Raw genomic sequence first — 25,903 nt, forward strand, 5'->3', positions numbered from 1 at the left:
AATAGTATCACAACATTGCCTGGCACATAGTTAATATTCAGTAAATGTTAGCTTGATATTAGGTGTTGTTAAAAACTATTTCTCTTTTAGGCATCATGATATTTAATCTAATGATTTTGTTAATAATAATAAATAGCAAAGTAGTGTCCTTGTAACTTTGGAGGTAAGAAAATTTTAGAGTACTTCGGGAGAATTCAGTTTAGTGAATATGAATGATTCATGCTGCATTTTAAAAGACAAAGCAGTTCTCTTTTTTGGTTCAGATTGCTTAATCAGATCATCTGTGTGTTATGTTTTGTAATTTGTTACAAACTGGCTTCTTATTTTCATTTTTTCTAAGGTCAGATACTTCATACTGATGTGGTTTACTTGCATTGTGGACAAGGCTTCCGAGAGGCAGAGAAAATAAAGAGGCTTTTGCTGAATTTCAAGTATGAAAATAAGTAACATTTTGAGTACTTCACTGTCTCAGCCAATCAGAGATACCTTTGACGCTCCTAATTTGGAGGGAGGGATTCAGGGAAGTGCCTTGGTGAGAGAGAAGGAACCATGTAAAACAATGCTGGGGCAAATTGCTGGAGAACTCTACATTTGGAGACTCAGGAGGGACATTGCTCCCTTCCTCTGCCACCTTCACTAAACAAAGGTGGTAATATGAGCAAAAGTGAGCATTGACTTCTTTTATTTGGGCTTCCTCTGTCTCCTTCTCTCTCTCTCCCTCACTTCCTGTCCATCTGTCCTTCCTGCCTTCTTTCCTTCTTTCCTCTTCCATTCTTTTTCATGGTCTTGAGGATTTGAATGGATATGATAGTAGTTTGAAGCTTCAGAGATTACTTGACAATATATCACATAGTTCAGGCATGGCATCTTCATTATGGCATAGAATGTACCAGAGTTTCTTATCCATGTCTAAATTTGGTTCCTTCTAGATGGGAAGTAAGCTGATTGTTCTTAATTGTGTCACAGTGAAATATTTGTCCTCTGCCTCCCATAGCAAATGCAGCGGCATTGCCCTTAATTCTACCTAAGTCTGTGTCTCCCTTGTGATACAGTGGAGAGAGTAAGATCATCGTATGATAGTATTTGTGCATTCTGTACGTTTTCTCCTGATTGATTTAGAAGCAAGCCTTGAGCTCATTCCATTTCTCATCTTGTTTATCCCTTGAAGCTGCAGCACGGTGGTGATTGGAAATGGAACTGCCTGCCGGGAAACAGAAGCTTACTTTGCTGACCTGATAATGAAAAATTACTTTGCACCACTGGATGTTGTTTACTGGTAAGGATGTTAGGAATGTTTGTTTTCTTTGAGGGACAGGGGAACTTCTGTAGTTCCTTCTGTGATGAGTTCTCTCTTCTCTTTTTATGATATGCCTCTTTTTTGCCTGTAGACCATGTCTTGCTGTTCACAAGAGCTTTGCAGGACAATGTAAAGTGTCTGTCTCTCAGAGAAATTTGAGTTTCAGTATCCTGAAAACTATCACAGGAATAGCAATGTAGGATTTACCTGTTTTCATGGGGTTTTCCAGGCTGTACCTTGACTGAGGGCTCTAATTAACTACTAACTGGTACATAGGACTGTGGATAACTTAGCTTTTTTCTCCCAAAGTTCTGATGCCTATAAATTGTTGGTTTTCAGAACTGAGAGCCAAGGTAAGTATTATACATTCAGAGCACTTCTGATATTCCTTTCTTATTTGTGTCTTCATCACAGGCTTTCATTTCATATAGTTATCTAGTTAACTTCTGAATAGCTTTGGATTCGCATCACCCATTTCTCCAGTCCTGCCCCTACAACTATAATAGTTGTACTTTCGTTCACCATTGTTTTCTTACTTTCCCTTTGTACCTCAGGTAGCCATGCTTACCTTTTCCAAACTACAGTAGAATATTAAGTTCTTAAGAGTTTAATTCTACAAGAGAAGAGAATTACTATACCTGATATCTAGGGAAGAGTGCACGAGCACCATTTTCCACTGCTGTTTGAGAAATATCATAACTAACTATAAGTCACAACTGATGAGTATGTGACTGACAGGACCAACAAACAAAACCTAGCATGAGAAGAATTCTAGGATCCATGGAGATAGGCCAAAAGAGGGGGGGCCTTGTATTTAGTATAGCGTTCCATGTGCCAAGAATGTAATCAAGATGTCAGGAAAACAAATGCAGAGTAACCGAAGGGGATTAGGAAGTCAGGGACAAACTGTAGGTACCACAGGGCCATGGTTAAGGAAAGGACCAGATTGAAATGCCTACCTCAGCTTTTTTCCCTCTCCCTCTTCTTGTTCAGGGTAGTGTGGGGAATACTGGGGATCTTCCCTATCCTGGGAAGTGTGCATATACATCTACTCCTTTTGAGAACCTAATACAAGGACCTGATAGAGCTAATTCAGTTTATTTCAGGCAGCTTCTCTGATTTTTCTGTAACTTGTTCATGTTACTTTCATAAAAATATCTTGGGTACATTTTAAGTGCTTATAAATAGAACTTTCAGGGCACCTGGGTGGCTCAGTTGGTTAAGTGTCTGACTTCGGCTCAGATCACTATCTCACGGTTCGTGGGTTCGAGCCCCGTGTTGGGCTCTGTGCTGACAGCTCAGAGGCTGCAGCCTGCTTCAGATTCTGTCTCCCTCGTTCTCTTCCCCTCCCCCACTCATGCTGTTTGTCTCTGGCTCAAAAGTAAATAAACATAAAAAAATTTTTTTTTAAAATAAATCGAACTTTCAAATCATTGAAAATATTAAATAGTGAAGGTTTCTTGAATTTTTCTGGTTTTGCTTATGGAGTATCCATTGACTGAACTTTCAGCAATATCTTGCGTGGAAAAGATGAATTTTGGAGTCCGACAAATCTAGTTCCGTCTTTTTTGTCACCATTTACTGGCCAGGCAAGTTAGGAAGACTTCCTGTGCCTCTCTGAGCTTCACTTCACTTCATCTTTAAAATGGGGAGTAGTTTTGCTCTCAGTAACACTTTGAAGTTTTCTTCATAATTATCTTGTATATTAAATATTAAAACTTTCTTTTGTATTTATCTCCTTTTGTGTATCTATTAAGAATTATTTTACTACATTACTTTATCTCTATATAAAAGAATACCATTTTTTATGTTAATTTTGTCCCTAGCCATAGCACAGAATTCTTTCATTGTTTATAATTAGTTTTTTTAGTTGATTCTCTTGGATTTCTAGGTAAATGGTCATATCATTTGCAAAAGATGATGAGTTCCTTTTCAAGTTCTATACCTTTTGATTTTCTGCTCTTGTTTAATGGTACTATGCAGTATCTTTGAAAAACTATTAAATATTAGTAATGATATTAGACCCTTTTTTTTCCTTCCTTTACTTTTATGAGAATGCTTCTAGCACCTCCCTCAAGTCTAATACTGACTTTTGTATATTTCTCAAAAATCACTTAAAGGAAATCTTTTTTTTTCATGCATGTTGAAAAATACTGATTCCTTTTTTATTGTTTTAAAAATCAAGAAAACGTTTATGCTTCTTTAGAATTCTGCTGTAATTGTGTGTGTTTTTTCCTCTTTTGGTCTATCATTATGCTGAATTATAGTAGTAGATTTCTTACACTTGAACCATCTTTGCAGTTCTGATTTGAGCCCCACTTAATCATAGTGTATTTTTTATGTACTGTAAATCTGTTTGCTAATATTTTAGTAGGTGGTTTTGAAGTCCTTAAACAATGCAAATACCTAATCAGAATTTATAGTGAGTGCTTTAGGAAAATCAGCTGATTTCATTTTTTTGTCATTTCACCTTGCCTCTACAGAAAACACTATTTTCTCATCTAACACTTTGAAGTTACATTACAGACTATATTGAAGTTGAAATTTCCATACTTTCTTTCGCAGTCATTTTTACTATCCCCTGTACAGATAATCTGATATGCATTAGTATAATCCTGTCAGTTATTCATTCTGAAAAATCTTTTCCTAACACATCCACCAGCATATTTTCTCTTATCTGTTCTTTCCAATACTTTTTCCTTGGCATATCTGTCATAGGTTAACATACTGTGTGACTTATCTCCTGACTCATAAACCCCATGTACTTTGACCCATCCATCCAACTTCCCTATCCCATTTCTGTCCCTACTCTTAAAATATCTTAGACTCTACTATTTATACATACTATGGGGGAAGTCTTTGAAAGCTCCAAATCCCAATTACTAAAGGAGGAAAAAAAACCCTGGAATTAAGTTGTAGAACTTAATTAGAACTATGCTAAGGCTTAGTTACTTAGACATGTTTAAAGTTGGAAGTGTATTGTAAACTACACATTAGACTTCTTTCTTCTTCTTTCATTCCAGTAGTGTGTCAGCCATTTCATAGAAAAGAAATATAATTTAAGGAATCGCAATTTTGTTGCTTGAGTTGTTGTATCTTCCAGAGTCTAACTGAAATGCAGAGAAAAGCTTGAACCTCGAAGGGTTAAACTCATTTGTTAAAAATGCCTAAGACTGAAGGTAATGAAAATCTTTTGCCTTAAAATTAAAAAACAAACATCATTTCTTTAAAGATTTTAATATTTATTATCGCACATTGGAAAACACAGATAAGTGATAGGTTTTTCTATTAGCAAAATTGTTATTTATATTTTAGAGCATATTTCTAGATTGTGTGTGTATGTTATAAAAAGGAACTCACACTGTACATGTTTTACATTTCTCCCACTTAATATATTCGCATGCCAATAAATGGACTTTACAAAATCATTTAAAATTACTACAGATAAACTCTTACATGAACTTCTATTTTATTTATTTATTTATTTATTTATTTATTTATTTATTTATTTATATTTTTATTTTTTTAACGTTTATTTGTTTTTGAGAAAGGGAGAGACAGAGCATGAACAGGGGAGGGTCAGAGAGAGGGAGACACAGAATCTGAAGCAGGCTCCAGGCTCTGAGCTGTCAGCCCAGAGCCCGACACGGGGCTCGAACTCACGGACCGCGAGATCATGACCTGAGCCAAAGTTGGCCGCTTAACTGACTGAGCCACCCAGGCGCCCCTGAACTTATATTTTAGACATTCCTCATTGTGTGACAGCTGGCTTTTTCTAATCATCACCATTATCAGTAAAGCTATAATAAATGTTTTTGTGCTTAGATCTCTACACATCCTTTATTTCTTAACAATACATTCTAAGAAATGAAGTACAGGTTTAAAGATGTACCTGACCACTGCTCCTAAACTGAAATATGCTTAATTACCAAACTGAGTCTATTACTGAGATTATTTCCCTGCTATTTTTCCTTCTTCTCATTATGTTGGCTAATTTGGGATGTCATTACTTAAAAACATTTATGTCACAAGTCCATATAAAGGTCCAGATAAAATGGTAAGGAAAGAAAGGATTTCTTATTGTGAAATATATCCAAAGAATATAGAACCTCTGTATACAGTTTAAAGATGAGTAAAGTGAATGTCCTTGTTCCCAGCTTTTAGGCTCCTTATGTGTTTTTCCGTGGAGTGCCTCCACCCCATGTAATCACTGTCTTGGGTGGTATGAATTATTGCTTGAGAAAATTTTCAAATATTTGTAGGGCTTTTGAACTTCATTGCCATGCTGTCTTTTAGAGTGACTATGCTAATTGATACTCTTACCTAGGGTGTCTGTTCCCATTTTCCGGGGACCTTGGGTATTAGTACAGTGCATGCTTGCTCTGTCATTTTTGTTTTAATTACATAGTTGAAATCCCAGCATCACTGCTTATTAACTACTTGTGTGAGTTTGGACAAATTACCTAACCTTTCAGTTTCATCATCCATAAAAGGAGATGATAATAGTACCCATTTTACAGATTGTTGTGATGGTTAAATAATAATAAATATAAATGTATATATAATATATATATAAACTGCTTAGAACAATATTTAGCATATACTTGTGTTATTAATGAAGTGAAATATATTTTTGTATGTTCACTGGCCATTTCTGGATTTTTTTGTGTATGTGTGGATGGCATGTGTCCTTTGCTCATTTTTTTTTTCTTTTGGAGGTTTTCATCTTGTTCATAATGTTTTGTACATGTTTTTATATATTAATTATTGATCGATTTGTCCTAATTTTTTGAGAGACAAAGTGAGACAGCATAAGTGGGGGAGGGGCAGGGAGAGAAGGGGGACACAGAATCTGAAACAGGCTCCAGACTCTGAGCTATCAGCACAGAGCTCGACGCGGGGCTTGAACTCATGGACTGCAAGATCGTGACCTGAGCTGAAGTTGGACACTTAACCGACTTAGCCACCCAGGCGCTCCTGATTTGTCCCAATTTTTACAAATTATACAAGTAGTTTTCTCCATTTTGTGTTTAAATTTAAGAATTTAAACCTTATTACATATAGAATTCTAAATTTTGTTTTTTTAAGATGTATCTGTCTTTTTTCTTAATGGCTTTTGAGTTTTTTATTATTCTTGAGTCTAGAATATTAAAAAGCTTATTAGTATTTGTAGAAAATATGAACCTCTCCTATATCTGGAGAATCCGTTCTGCTAGTCTTCTGGAGGTTTTCTGGGTTATTTAGGCAGGTGTAGGTGGAATCTAAGTGATCAGCAGGACGTGGTGAGCCCAGCGTCCTCCTATGCCGCCATCTTCCTAAACCTCTCCTATATCCAAGAATATCAAGGTTTTTTTTTTTTTTTTAAATGCAAGTTTTTGTTTCCCTAATTTTTCTTTAAGTCTTTTGACTTTTCTTTGTGAAGACATAAAACCTCATTATTTTCTCAGCTACTTACATGGTTGCTTTAAAGCTTTATTCTTTAAGAAAGAAACTAAAAATTAATCAGAGAACCTTAATCAGCTTAGGTAACAAAAACAAAGAGTTGAAGGCTGTAAATTAGCTTGAGAGTAGTTTTGAAAGAAGAATGGATGCTGATTTTTCCCTTTCTTTCTTAAGGCCTTTGTGACCAGCTGTAGTATTTTGTAGACAGAGCCATCTGATTTCTTTCTTTTCCTCCTGTCTTCTCCCTCCTACTTTCTTTCTCCTTCCTCATTTTTCTCCTCCTTCTCTTTCTCCTTTTATGTCTTTAATTCTCTTGTTTGGTTTCACCTTATTTTAGCCACTTCCTTTTGTTTGGCAATTGATTATTTTTGATCTTTGATGTATCTTTAGTTTTAAACCTGTTGGTAAAAACTTATCAGCCATAATTTCAGTATTTATTTCCAGGCATGGGTAGTATGGGATTTGTCCATAACCTGTTTAAAGTTAATTTTTATACATGGTATAAAGTTCTTTTTTTTGCCTATGACTATGAACTATTCCAGTACCATTTGTGAAAGATTTTCCTTTCCCCATTGAACCGCTTTGGCATCCTTCTTGGAAATCAGCTCACCATACACCTGTGAATGTATTTCTGGAGTCTGTTGTTTAATTGATCTATATATCTTAACACTAACAAGTCATGAAATTAGATAGTGTAAGTCCTTCACTTTTGTTCTTTTTAAAAATTGTTTTGGCTATCGTAGGGCCTTTGTTCTTCTACATAAACTGTAGAATTAGCTTTTCATTTTCTACAAATGGTCCTGCTGGGGTTTTGATTGGGATTAAGTTGGCTCTACAATTTAATTTGTGGAGATTTGACATCCATTCATGTAATTTTTTATTTTATTTTAGTGTAGTTGACACATGATGTTACATTAGTTTCCGGTGTAGGATGTAGTGATTCAACAACTCTGTACATTATACTATGCTTACCACAAGTGTGGCTGCCATCTGTAGTAATTTTTATTGTCAGTTCTATTTTTCATTTCTAGAAGCTCTGTATTTTTTCAAACCTGCTTGATCATTCTTATAGTCTTTTGTCATTCCTGAATATATTTTCAAATCTATCTTTTACTTCCTTAATCATACTAACCATTGTTATTTTATAGTCTGTGATAATTCTAGTAATGACAATCCTTGAAAGTCTATTTCTGCTATCTGTTTTTACTGCTGGTTCTGCTGTTTTGTTTCCTTTTCTGTTCGGTTAATTTATATTGAAAACTTCTATTTTCATGGAACTTTATCTGTGGGAATTCATCGAGGCCTGCATTGATGGGGAGATGCTTCAATGAGGATTTGTACTTCTGTCAGGCTCCTGTAGACACCACTGGTTTGGAATCACTTAAATTCTCAGGTTGAGATTTTTTTTCTGGCTACCTAGGTATTGTGAATTTAGGCTGCACACTAGAGAGATGACTTGCTGTTCCATGTTCTCATCAGAGATTCCCCCTATGACAAGGGTTGAGATAGTCCATTTTTTAGCACAGTATCCAGGGGGTAGGGTTTAGTGAGCTTATTTTTCTTTGACCCTTATACTGGGGGTTTACCCTTTAGGATTATATATATATATACTGGGGGTTTAACCTGGGGGTTTTGTATGTGTAAGGGTAGTTGGGGGAGTCTTTTCTTAACATATATTGTAGGTGGACCCTGGGTTTTATATTTTAATCCTCTAGTTGTGTGAAGCTCTGTGAGACCTTGAAGATGGAAAATAAAATTCACCTGGTTGAGCACCTGCCCTCAGGTGAATGTCAGCTTCAGAAATCAAGGTTCCTACATTCACTTCACTTTTTTTTTAGCTTGAGTATTTCTTTCTTGCCAATTAACTTTTTAAATAAGAAAATGTATTACATCTAGGACTTTTTGTTGTTTTCAATAAAATATCGGTCCAGGAGACTGATCTTCCATATTACTGGAAAACAAGGTTATAACTTGATTTTCTATTTTTGTTTGCCTCCCCTCCACCTGCTTTTCTGTTTTTAATCTACTTTAAGTTTAAAATTTGGTGTTTTCAGACATGAAAGACATAAAACATAAGGTAAAATTCAGTGATCATTTTTAATCATCTCAGTTTACACTTTTGAATTAAGAATTACTTATTTCTTTTATTTGTTTACTCTGGGTATGAATGCCTACTGAAACGTGTGTGACATTGTTCTCTGGCAATTAAATATATGTGTGTGTGTATATATATATATATATGTATATATTTTGAAGCATGCTTAAAAGAGATTTTGAAAAATCCAGGAAAATACAAAGAGGAAAATAAAAATAATGTGTAATCTCACCAAGAATGGTATCAATATTTTTATATACTTTATTTGTGTATTCATTCCACAAGTATTTATCACGTGTAAACGTGTCATCGAATGAGATAGACTCAGTAAAGGTGCAAGAAGAAAACAACTACTTCTTTCCCTCCCATGCCCACTCAACTCATGTTTGGAGTAGTTCTTTCATCCCTGGCTGAAATAATAGACAGGTCTCAGCTCTGTCAGTCCCTTTTAGTCCTGAGAACAGTCTCACTTCAGTAATTGAAATATCTTCTTTAGTGTAATAATCAAGCCTCCAAACTTGATAGGCATTAAATTCCATGTCATGTCTGTTTCACTCTGGGAAACACCACTTCACCCTAGGGGTTTGCAGGGGGCATGGTTAGCTTCCTCACTCTTCCCTCCTTGTTATTGTTTTCTTTCTTCTCAACCCACTAGCTGAATTTTCTGATTCCTTTAAGTATAGTGTTCAGAGTTGGGAAGAAGTGAATAGTCTACACAGTGGTGACAGTTGCAGTTTGAGCATAGGGCCCTCTGGGTGGCGCACATGCAGTTGGTAATTTATATGGGGTGTTTTTTAAAAACTTGACTTTTATTTTTGTTACCTTCCCCAATAGGATCTTTGAAATGCCATTGCTGTGACTTGGCAGATAATATTCTCAGGCTGACCCTGACCCCCCTTCTTCAGTCCTGGGTTTTAGGCAGACTGCTGTTGTCTGAATCACTTTGCTACTCAGTCCTCTTGGACAGAATCTCTTTAGAGCACCCCACCCCCCAACACTTCCTTCTACAGGCCTGTTTGGTTCATACATCCTTGTCTCCTCTAAAAGGGGGATCAGCAACTTATCCCTGGTACAGCTCTCTGCCTTTGTTATTCTCTCTCTGTCTCTTTCTCTCCCCTTGCATCCCCTCGCCTACCCCTGTGCTAGTGTTTGCATCTGTTCTCTTCTAATGTCACACTCACATGTTGGACCCAGGGAGGCCCCTCTCACCTGGCACAGGGGGAGTGAGACACTCCTCTCCGTGAGATTTTCAGATTTTCAGGCAGCAGGACAAAAGCCACAGCATTCCAACAGTCTTCTTCAAGAAATGTTCTCTTTCAGGGGTGCCTGGGTGGCTCAGTTGGTTAAGTGGCCAACTTCGGCTCAGGTCATGATCTCATGGTCCTTGAATTCGGGCCCCGCATCGGGCTCTGGGCTGACAGCTCAGAGCCTGGAGCCTGCTTCAGATTCTGTGTCTCCCTTGCTCTCTGCCCCTCCCCCATTCACACTCTGTGTGTCTCTCTCTCTCTCTCTGAAAAATAAATAAACATTAAGAATTTTTTTTATAAATGCAAAGAGATAAGAAGATTGTAGGAATCCTTAATGAGAAATTGGGAAACTCTTAGATATGTAATTCACATTATTCTATAATATTGCAAAAGATCCTCTTAAGGAAAGAAAATAGGGTTACAACCCTCTACACATTGGGAAATGTAAGCTGGACTAATATGCTCTACCACTAAAATTATGAACTACGATCCTTTCCAAATCCTCTGGAAGAAGTTAAATTAATGGATAGAATTTTCTTAAACTTCCTTGTGTCAAAACTTTCCAAACGCTACATTTACGTAGGTGAATTTTTTGATAATCTTCTTGCAAAGGTAAAGGCTTCTAGTAGGCCAATTTAGAGATTCAGTCTTGGTAACAAAATACTATAGAAAAAGAGAAGGTAGGATAATTACACTAGAAAACAAACAAAATAGGTTGGGTGACTGGTTTGCTAAGTCTTAGACCTATAAAAATATAGCAGAACATTGCTGAGGCATTCTATGAAGAATTTTTTTCTTTTCTAGAAGAAGGCTGTAAATTACATTACACAAGAATGGTTCTTTGCCAAATGAAGTTTGGATCAATTTTAATTTTACACTTACACATTTTTCTTAATTTTTTGATATCTGCCAGTATCTAGTATTTGATTTAGCCCTGTGTGTTTAATCATATGATTTAAAATTCATGTATTCCATCATGTTCCGAATAGTGCATGTTGACTTCCAGGGGCTTTACCACCAGTAAAAGACTGGGAACTAAATCAATTTATGTGTGTTGGCTGCAGGTTTTGAGTCCATTGTATGTTTCAGTATATGTGCTGTGGAAGCGAGCGCGAGTCCATTGTATATTTCAAAAGGACAAATACAAAGCTGAAAAAAGTGTAAGTAACCAAGAGTGTGTAGCAGAAGAATCACCGATCTGCCAAAAATAGTACAGGAAGACTAAAGCTTCAGGCCTGAATCCCTCTGTTTACTACCTCCCCATAAACGTTAAGTGTATCAGAAAAGATTTATAATGATTATCTTAGGAAAAAGAGTGAGACAGGTGATCACACTGCTTGTAGATTATGTCACCTTCTCATCAGGGGCTGTGAGAAAGTAGAGTTATTCACCTCCTCTTCTGATTGGCAGGTTAGAATGATTTGTGGCTGACAAGATAGGATAAGGATCACCAACGAAAACCAAAATGTAACTAAAATAGGGCATCAGGAAGAGAGTTCACATTTCTTATTTCATCTTTCAGCTCAGATGAAATATTTCCTAGAGCTCTGGGTGGACTTGGGAATAAAATTTTGGTGCCACCGTTGGTTAATTATTGAGAAACTGTGGAAGCTTAGAGAGAGGCAGATGTTGTTTTAATGTTCCAAAGGAGAATTCAGATAGATAATGCAAATGACTGTTGAGCGTGATCTTGGTCAGGCAAGGCCATTATGAAATCAGAAAAGGGTGGTTTATGTGCACTTAGGAAGGGACAATAGAGTATATCCACTGGAAATCAGTGTGTGTTGCTTATAAATAAAACATTTTGGCTTTATCCGGTTTCATTTTCTGTGTGGAAGGGTAGAACTGGTAGACACATCTAGATCTCAGCACAGCTTTGAATAGTCTCTTGATACTTTTATGGAGGAACTAGAGAAATAGAGATTTGGTTACGTGGCTCCCAAAAGGAACTGATTAGCTACTGAATTGATGTCTGGTGTGAGGTCTCTAGCGGCTTGCCACAGACATTGTATTAACATTCTACTCACTGATTTAGTCAGGGTTTTCAAGTTTGTGGATATTGAGGTGTATTAGAATCAGGATCAAAAAAGTTTTTGAAACACGTCAGTTGTCGAACCTAATCTAACAAGATGAACTGGAACAGGGACAAGTGACTTTTGTGATGCCCAAAGGAATTTTCAGTAGAGATTTCAGTGGGATGATTTTTTTTTTTTAATTTTTTTTTTAACGTTTTATTTATTTTTGAGACAGGGAGAGACAGAGCATGAACAGGGGAGGGTCAGAGAGAGGGAGACACAGAATCTGAAACAGGCTCCAGGCTCTGGGCTGTCAGCACAGAGCCCGACGCAGGGCTTGAACTCACGGACCGCGAGATCATGACCTGAGCCGAAGTCGGCCGCTTAACCGACTGAGCCTCCCAGGCGCCCCGTCAATGGGATGATTTTAAAGTTTCCTTCAAATCTGACCGTTGAGGATTCTGTCAGAATAACGTGTAGCAGATACCCTGAACCACCTGGACCTATTTTTTTGTTTTGTTTTGGTTTAAGGATATTTGCTTTCCGTCAAATCAATAAGCTTAGCTATGTGACTTAAGATTGTCTAGCTATGTAAAGCTCATTATGTTGTGAAGTTGAAGTTATTTTATATGGAGGAGAAACTGCTGTGGTTGCTGTTATTTACTTATCTTTTTTAATGTTTATTTATTTTTGAGAGAGAAAGAGAGAGACAGAGCACGAGCAGAGGAGGGCAGAGAGAGAGAGGGAGACACAGAATCCGAAGCAGGCTCCAGGATCTGAGCTGTCATCACAGAGCCCAACGTGGGGCTCAAACTCACAACCCATGAGATCATGACCTGAACTGAAGTTGGACACTCAACCAACTGAGCCACCCAGGCACTCCAGTTGCTATTATTTACTTTTGACTAGTGCAATAATTTCTGCTTTCCATGTGGAGTGTAAAAGCAGTTTGTTTGTATTTAAAAATATGGTCTTCTCCATCTTCAGTTTATAGCAGTGATAAAGGCCATGACTTAGTCTTGAAACTTGGGAGAGCCTAAAAGTGTTTTTTGGATATTAGTTTGATTATTATGCTTAATGACAAGTTAGAGTGATAGAATATTTGTCTCACTTCCCTCTACACTGATGGCTTGAAAAAATGTACTGTGATATTCTAGGATTTTATTGCCCTTCACCTATTTTTTTATATAATTTTTTTTTTATTCTTTAGAGAGAGAGAGAGACAGAGACAGAGCGCTAGCCTGTGAGGGGGGAGAGGGAGGGAGAAAGAAAGAGAGCGAGAGGGAGAAAATCTTAAGCAGGCTCCACACTCAGCATGGAGCTCTGATGCAGGGCTCTATCCCACGAGGCTGGAATCATGACCTCAGCCAAAATCAAGAGTCAGATACTTAACCAAGCCACCCAGGTGCCCTGCCCTTCACCTATTGATTGTTACTTCTCTCTCCGTTTCTGTGACTGTCATAAACACTGGACTCTTGTTTATAAAGGCTTCCTTTCTGGGATGCTTGTGACAGTAAGTAAATTTTAAAGAAAAATTATTTTACAACTCATATGAATTATGTTCATTTTGTTGAAGTGGCCAGAGTACTTTTAAAAAATACATATTTAAATGACCATTTCAGTGAGCTAGTTGGAGAGGAAACATAAGGAATGAGTCATTATGGGTGGATGTGGATGTGTGTGTGTGTGTGGTTTTAAAATACTATTTGGATTCAGATTCAGTTTGACAGTTTTTGATGAAAATAAAATATTTTTTACTAGCTTTGTAACCCATGTGTTTCTGTATCCCTAGGTCCGATCTAAGTATCTGCAGGAGGTACATCCACCCCTCTTTGCTGTAGCCCTTCTTGCAGATCTTTGTTTATTGACTTAGATTAGAACTGGCCAAGAGCCCAGTGATGGTCATTTCTCCTCTTAAGGTTTTTGGTTACAAATCTGCTTTTGTTGCCAGATCCAATAAAGATTTTTGATTGTTTTTGTTAGTTTTATTATAAGTTCTTGCCAAAGATACAGTGTATTATAACCAAAACAGATGTTCTGTTTAGACAAGTGTATTTGCTATAACAGAACCTAAAAATGTAAATTAAAACAATAATGTGTTCAGCTTTAAGGTAATAAGTGATGAACTTTGGGACTTTGTGAGTATTTTTGATAACCTTTAGAAATAGAAGGAACAACACCTTATTTTAAGCAATTGTTTTATTTTTTTCTCCATCTGAGTTTGTGCATGTATACTCTTACACTCCTAGATTCTCTTCCAAACTGACATTTTACTGTGATCGTGAAAGTGGAGTGGGTTCTACCATTTTCATATGTACATAGTTCTGTTATTAAAGTGTATACATCAGATAAATCGTATTTTCTGTCATAGAGACATCAGTTGCATAGAAGAGTTTTTAAGATTCTAATGTTTATAAATGTAAATGAAATAATTATTCACAGACCTCTCTGTAAATGGTGTACTTGGTAAAGGTAGAAACCCTATTATAGGGTTGTAGTATAGATCTTTTGGGATGCTAAAAGTCTCTGTGATTAGGGCCCAGAGCCGTCTTGATTTACTCTGAATTCTGTGTTGTAGTGAACATAGCTATGTAGTAAATACAAAATGAATGTATTTATATTCTGTAATTTTAAGTCTTGTTTTTTATCATAGTCCCTCAATAAATTAGATGTGTAAGGAATAAGATCACATTATTAACACATTATGAATGGATAGAGTTTCACCTTGAGATTTTTAACTCTTTGGCCCATTCTGATTCATATTTTCCTCTTTGCTTTGGCATTAAAGAGCTGTTTTCTGTCACTTTTGGCTGACATTAAAAACAACAACAACAAAAACATGTTCAATTGATTATTTGGGAATATTTAAGTTTTTTTTTTAAATTAGGAATGTTCAGGTTGTACAGAATCACTGTGATGTGTGTCTCATTTCAGTTGCATTAGGAGAATGCAAGATTGCTAGAATTCTTTGTTGTTGAGATCCTTTTCATTTGATTACATAGGACTTGAAGATTCTGCGACCAGAAACCGGTACTTGCAAATAGTTTTTGAATCCATCTTTATTTGTGTTTTATATTATTTTCTGTTTTGTGTTTGTTTTTTGAAGGAGGAACCTTTTGAGTCTAATATATTTTATGTGGCTAAATCTTTGTATTATGCTCTTCTAACTTATCGAAATACCACTTTCAAGTTCCCCCACATCCATACATTTCTAAGGTTACACCCAGCTTAATTCCCATTACTTTTCTGCTTCACAGCACTTGCATTTTGAAGGGACCCTAACATTTGGGTTCACATTATGATAATTAGGTTTCAGGGGCATGGGGGATTAAAGATGTCTCAGGTCTAGTTGCAGAATAAAGTTCAGAAGCACTTGTAAAACTTGCCTGATTGGTGGTGGAGGTGCTTTTATTTATTCACTACTCATGCAGCATTAATCCGTATTTCATCAGGTACCTACAGTGCTGTAATTCTAGATGTGACCTTGGGACTTGATTTACTTCGGCTTCGTTTTCTTTATTAATGTGCCATGAAAGAGGTACATGAAAGATAGCCAACATCAAAGTACCTTTTAAAGTAAAATGGTTGATAGGAATTCCCTGGTATTTAACACTGTCTGTCAAATGTTTCAGCTGGTTTGCATCCTTTTACAAGCTATTGCTTGCTGCACTAAAAGAAATTTAAAGGAGTTGTTTCAAGTCTTTTGTGTGTGTGTGTGGGGGGGGGGACACTGATCATGGTGGTGGCGGCTGGGGTAGTAGTGGTTGGGTGGCAGTAGTTAGCCAGAGAAGCGAGTAAACGAGAGGAACAACCTCATTTTCAACTATGCTCCTCCCAAGATGGTTCATTTTGGTATTTTTCTTTGGGTTGGGGAGTCTTTAGTCCAAAGTGGTGCTAGAGTTGAAGAGGCACTCACCTTGGTTGTAAGGAGATTGAAAAGGGTGGCCAGATAAGATTCATCAAACCTCAGTGAAAGAGAGAATAAAAGGCAAAGTCAGTATCTTATTCAGAAACAGTTTACCCAGTTTAACTTTACAGCCTGTTTATTCTTTACTGAGCCATCTGAGAAAAAGCTTTTCAACATAATAATGCAGGAAACTGAGTCTGAAGAAAAACAAAGGCAACAGGACTCAAACAAGGTCTGCCATATGTATTGTGGAGTATTTGTTTTCCTGTAAATGCATAGTTTAGAGGCTGTTGTCTCTGTTCTGGGCTAAATATATGGCGGTAGAACTTTTCGTGGCTCATTTTTAAAACTGCTTCCTTCTTTGTTTCAAACGTTTGTTGGATGTTTCTCTCTACTTGAGAAAAAATATATAAAAGCATTTTGCTTTTTAGATATAATCATAAGGATTATCTGCGGATCTTTTCCTATCATCTTTACCATAGAACTTATCTTAATCTAAACAGTGAAAAATAAAAATCACAGAATGTTTTAGAAAATGAAGTTTACTTTCAAATTTATACTTTGTTTTCAAATTACTTCATCTTGACTTACAGAAGGCTTTTAAAATCATTGTAATAAAAAGCTTTTTATAATTAGTATTTGTTAAAATGTATTTGTATAGTATTAAAATGCTCTAAAAATAGCATATTCTCTTGATATTCTATAATTTTGTTTGCACTTAACCTGCTTAACTTTTTATTCCTATATGGCAAGAAAATAAATTTCAAGCCACACCTGGTCTTGGCAATTTATTGAACCTAAAGTCTTTGGTCTGTCAAGTGTAAGAAACCAACGGTAAACCTGACACAGAGGAGGTTAGTAATGGCCTTTCTCACTGTCAACACAGTGCTACAGGGCTACAGAGGTCTCCTGAAGACAGATAGCTTAGTTTATGTGGGGAATGAGCAGTGCATGCAACTTATTTGGCGTTTGAGTCTACGATTAAGGAAGTGGGTGGAAGAGGTACATCTTGGCCCTTTTACTGATACGGGAAATGCAGAAATTCTTGCTGCCCTAAATGACTCACCCCTGGCATTAGGAAGAGTGACCTCGGGTTGAGAGGGGAGGATATTAGGAAATCGGTAGTAGAATGAAGGCTAGAAGATGTGTACCTTTCCATTCATGCCACATTTTCCTCTGCCCCTTTATAGTTAACAGCATCTTTTTTTTTTTTTTTTTTGCACAGAAAATATGTTCCTTTAAGAATTTGCTTTGCCTCATTATAGTCCGAGGGAATTGGGAGACAGAGAAGCATGATACTGCCTAGAAAGTCCTCAGGATCTTATTTTGCCAGCATTTTAGCTTTCATGAGACAGAGTATTGTCTAGTTCTTTGGTTAACATAGTGATCCACGCTTTTTTTTTTTTTTTTTTTTTTAAGATTCTGAAGTTTTGTGTATCCCATCTAATTTCGGGCCAATGTAGTTAAAACACCTGAATTAGCCCTAATATTGTATAATTTAATCTTCCAAACATGTTAACTATGTTAATCTAAAGCTTAATTGGAAGGATTAACAGAGTCAAGGATCATAAGTATATTTCTCAGTTACTTAGTGGTAAGCAATTTGAGCTTGTGAATGAGCCACCAGCTTATAGTTGATTGATATGTTTTCGACTGGTTTTTAGGTTTTCTTAGTTACCCCATTTACCTAAAATTCCTCTTATTCTTCAAAGCATTTTATTTTTCCTCAGCAGAATGCTTTTCATGAATCTAGGAATATAAGGGATGACAAGAAGTGTGATAGACTCCCCTCCCAGTTCCCAACAGATTTGAATTCATACAGTTTCCGTGGTTTAAATGGTGACACTGTCATCATTGCCATTGTCACGTTCTACTTGTTATTTTAAGTTACACTCAGTAATATATTGCGGATGTCTCTGGCTCCAAATTCAGATGTTGGCATGGCCAAAATGCTAAAACTCTGAGGAGGGATATGATGTGAAGAAGCTTCTGTAGGGTCTTCAACGTATAAGAAATATTTTGAAGATGTGCATTTCTGTTCAAATCATATGCTCTGATTTGTACGAGTCAGTGATTTCCTTGTCTTCCAGGTCCTAGGCTTATTTTGAATTAAAATTCACTGGTTATATAAGAAGAACCCAAGTACCTATTTTCTTTCTTACCTGAACTTCCTTACTGGAGGGCCTTTACCTCTCAAGCTCTTTAGGAAATCCTGTATCTTGTTCTAAATATGAAATGCTACTTTTAGGTTTTGACTTTGGTGGGAAAAGTAACAAGTAAAATCTCTACCAAGAAGTTGGTCTTTTTCTGTTTTAATAAATTTTTGTTAGCTGTAGAAAGACTGGAAGGATGTTAAAGACCCATGCTTATATTTTCAGATTTGAGACTTGATGTGTTTCTGATTCATGGTTTTGGCAGCAGGGTATGAGAAGTGGATAATGGAAGCTGACTGGAGAATCTCCCAGTAACATGTTGAGCTTTTAGAGCATCTTCATCTTTCAGGTTTGGTTTGCTTCTACTCTTCTTCATTTTCTTACTGGCTTTTTTTTTTTCTCCTTCTGGCTACCTTTCCTTAGTGAGAAGTGACAAGTCTGTGTTAAGTGGGAAAAATTTACATGTACCTGTCTTGTTGAATTTAATAACTTGGAGGAAAGTTTGTCTCCAAAATTCAGTGTAAGTACAGCATCCTTCATTTGTTTTTACATAGAAGCAATATTTTTCAATTAATATTTGGTCCAGCTTATTTGGACTCCTTTTCAGTTTATATTCTCATATTTCTCCCACTTCTTTTAAATACTCTAACTTCTATTTCTGATCATTCTTTTTTTCTATGCGTCCTTCCACCTCTTCTTTGCTCTTCAACTTAGTGCTCCAAATATTTTCCTCATTCCCTTTTCCTTCTCTGTGTATCTTCCTTTCCTTGATAATTTCTCTATCCATTCTTCTGGGGCTTCATCTTTTCATCTGTGGGTTCTAAATGTATATCCTTAGTTTAAAATTTTCTCCAGAGATCTGGACTCAAATTTCAGTGGCTAGCAGCCAGTCATTTGAGTATCACTCTGGTGCCTTAGATTCAACCAAATTTAATTCCATGCTTTGGCTCCCAAAACTATTTTTCTTCATGTGTTTTTGTTCTTTTTTTAAGCCCCTACTTTGCTAGTGATTCCCTTGGGTACAAAATCGACAAATTCAGCTATATACTCCATTCAGACTACTTTCAAATCCTGTCGATTCTCCCTCAGGAATGTTTTTACTATTTCTTTCTTTCCTTCAGTGTCTCTTGTTGCCATTCTATTTCCTTTAAGAGTTTGGGTTTTTCATTAGCTGGCCTCAAGCTACATTTCTGAGATAATCTCTTGATATTCCCTTCTCAACCCAAGACGTGGTGTTTATCTTTCAAGCACTTGTAATGTGAGTCTGCATAGTTTTTTACGTTATGCTGCTGATATCATTCATTAAGGAATAATATGGGGCGCCTGGGTGGCTCAGTCCATTGAGGGTCCGACTTCAGCTCAGGTCATGATCTCATGGTTCGTGAATTGAGCCTTGCATTGGACTCTGCTGGCAGCTCAGAGCCTGGAGCCTGCTTTGGATTCTGTGTCTCCCTCTCTCTCTGCACCACCCCCCCCCCCCCCACTCGCATTCTGTCTCTCTTTCTCTCAAAAATAAATAAACGTTTAAAAAAAATTTTTTTTTAAAAGGAATAATATGTTACCCTTCCTTATAAGAGTTAGGATAGAGTTATAATTTATAAACCTGTATTTTATTAAATAAAAGCTAAAATAAGTCCATCTTCAGTATTTTATTTTTCAAAGTATTTCATTTAAATCTTCCCCTGATCTGTTTCTATTATTTATAGTGAAATTGTGGTTCTTATTTTCAGTGGATTCCACTTAAATGCCCTCTTCTCTCATATTGGGTATCCTCAGATATCAGAAATTCTTATATGCCAGGTAAATTGGAATATTTGTTCTTTGAATATGGGTGGGTTTCTTTTTCTAAACTTTTGTAGTTAAGAAAACAGTCTGTGGATAGCTTCATTCCTTACTGCCACAGTGACTGTAGTTAAGTCGCTTAATCTTTTGGTCTTTTCGTCTCTAAAGTGGGAATGATAATATTATCTACCATAGGATTTGGTGAAGATGAGATGGGGTGATACACCACAAAATGCTTAGAATGGTGCTTGGCACATAATTTGTAATCAATAAGTGTTCGTAAAAGGGTCCTTGGCTGTGCAGTATGGCTACCCCTTTAGTCATACCACCATCTTACCTCACACCCCACCCCTTTCAAGCTAAACCTTGGCCTCTGTTAGCTCAGGGAAGAGAAGGCCTTTACCACAGCAAAATAGGGACAACAAGCTCATCTGGCCTGTTGTGTGGCCACTTAAGGAGCTCACGAGGTTCTCTGGAGTAAGCACAGTTTCGTTGTGCTCCATCGTCCCCGTCGCACACTCTGGGGAGTGCACCGTCAGCCTACAGACACTATGTTCTGCTTGTGATAACTCCTATAGTCGTGTCTATCTGCTGGTTCAAAAGCAAATTTTGTTACTTCTGCTGACTTACGCACATACATTACGTGATTTTTTTTTTTTTAATTGTGTGTTCATTTTTCCTGGCATCTCAACTCTAGAAAGTCTTGATGCCTGCATTTAAGGTGTTTTTCTTTCAGAGAGGATGGAATTTGCCTCTGTTAGAAGAGTGGTGCAGTCTTTTAAATACTTTCATACATTAACTCATTTCATCCTTACAACAATCTTATAAAGTTGCTCTTTGTGTTTAAAAATATATATCTAAAATATGAGACATAGAAATGACAAAAGTAAAGAATGGAAATTTATATCCCAAGCAATTACTAGTCAAAAGAAAGCATTTCCAGATGTCAAAGGGGGCCCATCCAGCATTGAGCGATGAGCGGTGAGCTGTGCAGAGGCAGCAGCAGCAGGCTCTGTGGCCCCATTGATACTTCTGTGCTGCTGCCGGTTCGAGTTAGGCCCATGCCTGCAGGAGTGTATCTGCTCAAGCTCTGAATCTGGTTTCACTGAAGTACATCTGGAAGAGATACCCCTCCAGCCCAGGATGCCTTGTGAGAAAGTGGATTCACACCTCTTCACACAAACTGCCAAAGAGCAGTTTGCTTTTGGCATTTTTGATGACAGCCAGAAGATCTCCACGTTTACCACCAGGATGCAGCCAAAAACCTACAGAGATCTAGCAAAGCAGCGAAGAAAGGGCTGGTTCCAGCATTATACATACAGAACTCCCACAACTCTACCAGAAAGACAGCCCAATTCAAAAATTAGTAAAGGACTTGAATAGACATTTCTCCAAAGAAGAGATACAAATAGCAATAAGCACATGAAAAGAAGCTAGACACAGGACAAATAAATATTGCATGGTTCCACTTCTATAAGGTACTTAGAATAGGCATTCTTCATAAAGACAAAAGGGGAATAGAGGTTAACAAGAGGAGGGGTGGGAGGAAAGGGGGTAGGGCAAATTATTATTTTTTAATGGCTATAAAGTCTGGGTTGGATATGATGAAGTTCTGGATATAGACACTAGTTTGTTAAACAACATTGTGAATGTATTTAATGCCACTGAGTTGTACACTTATGAATGGTTAAAATGATAATATGTTGTGAATACTTTATCATAATAAAAACAAAATTTAAAGCAGTGATGGTGATGAACAAATAAAATATAAGAGGGTAGAAACAATATAAAGCATGTTCCATAAGCACAATGAAATGAAATTAGAAATTAGAAAGAAAATTGGGAAATTCACAAATACATGGAAATTGAATATTAAATAATCATAAATAAACAAGAAATCCAAAAGGAAATTAGAAAATACATTGAATGGAAATACAGACATAACATACCAAACTTTATGGGGTACAGCTAAAGGAGTGCTAGGAGGAAAACTTATAACTGTAAATGCCTGTATTCAAAAAGAAATCTCAAAGCAAAAACTAGCCTTTCACATATGACAAATAAAGAAGAGCAAACTAAACTTAAAACAGGCAGAAGAAAGGAAATAATAATAAAGAACAGAACATAGAGAAGAGAACAGAAATAGAGAAGAGAAAAACAGAGAAATTCAACTTTGAAATCAAAAGTTGTTTCTTAGAAAGTATCAACAACATGGACGACTTATTAATTAGACTGACCAAGAGAAAAAAAGAAGACTAAAATCAGAAATGGAAAGAGGAAATCACTACTGACTTTACAAAAATAAAAATTTATATAAAGGATTAATAATGTATAAAAATATATAACATTATATATAATATGTAAAAATTATATACCAGTAAATTAGATAACTTAGATGAAATGGAAAAATTCCTGAAAAGACACAAACTACTGAAAATGACTCAAGAAGAAATAGATTATTTGAATAGGCCTATAACATACAAACACAGTGAATTAGTAATCAAAAAACTAACCACAAAGAAAAACCAGATCCGGTTGGCTTTATCACTGAATCCTACCACACATTAATTCCTCACCCACTCTTCCAGAATGCACGAGGAACACTTTGGAACTTCTTCTGTGAGGCCAGTATTACCCTGATACCAAGACCTGACCAAGAAAACTATAGACCAGTATCAATTATGGATATGAATGTAAAAATTCTCAACAAAATATTAGCAAGCCAAATCTAGCAACCAATAAAACAACACACAATGACCAAGTGAGACTTATCCCAAGAATGTAAGGTTAGTTCCAAATCCAAAAATCTGTGAATGTAATAGATCATATCAAAGAATAAAAACCAAAATTCATATGATTAGTAGACACAGAGCAGTTGACAGAATCCAGCATTTTTTTTCATTATAATAACACCAAAAAAACAAAGAGAACTTTCTCAACCAGATAAGTAGCACATGAAGAAACTTAGAGCTAACATCATAGTTAATGGTGAAAGACTGGATACTTTCCCCTAAGATCAGTAACAAGATAATCTATTCTGGCCACTTCTATTCAACATCGTATTGGAGGTTCTAGCCAGGGCAGTTAGGCAAAAAATAAAATAAAATAAAAAACATCCAGATGGGAAAAGAAGAAGTAAGACTATTTCTGTTCACAGATGATATGACCTTATATGTAGAAAATACTCAAATATATACCTAAAAAAACCTTGCTCAACTAATTAAAATGTTCAGCAAGGTTACACGATACAAGGCCAATTACAACAATTATATTTCTATATACCGGACAATCCAAAAATGAAGTAAGAAAATTACATTTATAATAACATCCAGAAGACTAAAATAAATTTAACAAAAGAAATATAAAACCTACCCTTAAAAATTACAAAACATTGTTGAAAGAAGTTTCAGGAGATCTAAATTAATGGAAAGACCTCACAAGTTCATGGATTGGAAGACGTTATTAAAATGGCAGTAATCCCCAAACTGATCTACTTATTCAGTGCAATCCCTATCAGAATCTCAGCTGACTTCTTCGTAGAAATTGGCAATTCTAAAATTCATATGGAATTGCAAGAGATTCTGAATAGCCAAAACAGCCTTGAAAAGGAAGAACAAAGTGGAAGACTTGCACTTTCTGATTTCAAAACTTCAAGCAATTATGGTATGTGGTACAAAGATAGACATATAAATCAATGGAATAGAGCTGAGAGTCCATAGACAAACCTTCACTTCTTTGACCAACTGATTTCAGCAAGCGTGCTAAGATCATTCAATGGGGAAACAATAGTCTTTTCAACAAATGTTGGTGGCACAACTGGAAAGCCACATGCAAAAGAATGAAATTTGACTCTTACCTTGTAGCATATACCAAAATTAACTTAGAATGGATCAAAGACCTGAATGTAAAAGCTTAAAACTATAAAACTCTTAGAAGAAACCATAGGAGTAAATCTTCATGACCTTGAATTTGGCAAAGGATTCCTACATATGACCCCAAAAGCATGAGCAACAAAAGAAAAAATAGGTAAATTGGACTTCATCAAAATAATCTCCTAGCAGTGCTCAAGGAAGTTGGGAGGTATTGGGGATAATTACTTAAATATTCAGTAGATTCTTTGAAGAGTCTGTATTGCGTGGGAGAGCCAGAGGAGGAGAACTAAGTGTCACGATGACTGGTGAGGGGTTGTGGAGGTGGAGGAGTCACTGCCTCTTTGGTAGATGAGATGTCTAGTGATAAGTCTAGGAGCATAGACTTCAGAATCCTACGGTCTCGAGTTTGAACTTCAGCTCTGCTCCTTATTAGCTGTCTGACTTTGGGCAAGTTTCTTCATCTCTCTGAGCTTCTGGTTTCTAATTGGCAAAATTAGAATAATAATATCTGCCTCTCAGGAGTATGAAAATTAATGAGATGGCTGCATTGTGCTGAATATAGTACACAGCTCAAAATAGTGGTTAAGAATTTGGGCTCTTAGGTCAGACTGTGGGTTCCTGTTGTAACCCTGCCACTTCTAGTTGTATTAATTTCAGCAAATTACTTAACCTCTCTGTGCCTCAGTTTCCTCAGCTGTTGTATGGGATAACAGCAGGGTTGTCGTGACAATTAGAGAAAGCTAACGCATATTGGAGAACCACAGTGTCAGACCCTGTAAATGCTACCACTCAGTAGCTAATCTTAAGTCCCATTTCATTCAGAAGTGCCTCCACACTTCATGTCCAGTAGGATATCATCACATCTGCTCTTATTCCTAGATTCTCACTGAATGTGCTGTTCTGGAGCTTAAAGCACTATTAGTTTCCAAGTGTCTCAGTCATATTGCTCGGTGGTATGTTTTCTCATGAGATACAGAAATGCCTTTGAAAATGAAAGAGTGACATCCAGTGATAAAAGGACTGAATAGGATATTTGGTAAAGAACACGGTCTATGATAGCTGTTCATAATCTAAGACAGACTTGGAGTTTTGGGCTGAAAATGCTTTGAAAATTGTTAGTGCTATAAAATTTGAAGGTATAAGGAAGTTGTTAATAATTTTAAAAGTGGTTTAAATGAGAATTGGAACACTTTGAAAAGCATTTATTCCAGAGGGACTGTGATGAAAATAGATATTTCCTCTGGAAACCCTGACTCAGACTGTTCATCGATTTCCATAATGATGGAGCCAGAAGGTCTCAGACAGTTCCAGCACCCCCATTCCATTTTATTCTTGCTGAGAAGGGCCCAGAAGTGTGACATGCATTTGTTTTCATTTCAGTCATGGATTATGGAAGCATATAAAATTGTTTGTTTTTCTGCTTAATTTGAGCCTGAAAACTAGCTGAAACTAAGTCACAGGTAAATTATTTTTGGGGGGATGCATTTCTGAATGGTGTTTTTGCATTTTAGGAAATAATGTATGGCAGTAAAATAATCTTTTTTTCCTTTTCTTTCGTAGGTGAGTTGCCACATAAATTTGATTTCTCACATTTGTTCTTTGTTGAGATTCATACCAGTTTTCTTGGGAAGTTATACTTGTATCATTTAGTGATTACCCAGGACACTACCTCACCACAACCACTTCTTCCTGCTGATTTGCTCTGTCAGTACGTCACTGCCTTGTAGAATGTGATTTCATAAACTGGGAAGTCCTCCCAGTAAGAATTTCATGTGGCTGGTTTGTAGCAAAAGGTTACTTCAGTCAAAAATCAGGAACCTTGCTTTCAAATATTGACTTCAGAGTTTTACCTAGAAAATGTCCTTTATAGTAAATCATTTTGTGTTCTGTTATGTATTTCTAACTTAAATCATGATATCCTTCTCTTATAGGTGAAAAAAAGTAGATTTTACTGAATTCTTTACTTCAGACTTCTTTGTAATACTATCCCATGGCTTTCCTACTGCCTTCAAGCACCTTTGCACCCATCCGATCCGATCCGTATTTGTTTCTCATGGTAAACCCCTGGTTGTTAAGTATTCTTTGCATTTTAC

General features: G+C 36.5%; 1 protein-coding gene across 6 annotated transcripts in view; it reads left to right on the forward strand.

The window, feature by feature from the left end:
• SRBD1 (S1 RNA binding domain 1) overlaps positions 1-25,903 on the forward strand; it is a 228,453-nt gene that overhangs the window by 56,802 nt on the left and 145,748 nt on the right. For all 6 annotated transcript variants that reach the window (XR_015249241.1, XM_086701187.1, XM_086701186.1 and 3 more), the window contains exons 13-14: positions 341-431; positions 1,169-1,276. Coding sequence is in view for 5 of the 6 variants with exons in the window: in XM_086701187.1 (XP_086557313.1) it covers positions 341-431; positions 1,169-1,276 (199 nt within the window). In the remaining variant the exon portion in view is untranslated. The remainder of the gene's footprint in view (positions 1-340; positions 432-1,168; positions 1,277-25,903) is intronic.

Source organism: Puma concolor, chromosome A3 (assembly GCF_028749965.1).
Source record: "Puma concolor isolate L17-30 chromosome A3, mPumCon1.1.hap2, whole genome shotgun sequence".
Lineage (NCBI taxonomy): Eukaryota > Metazoa > Chordata > Mammalia > Carnivora > Felidae > Puma > Puma concolor.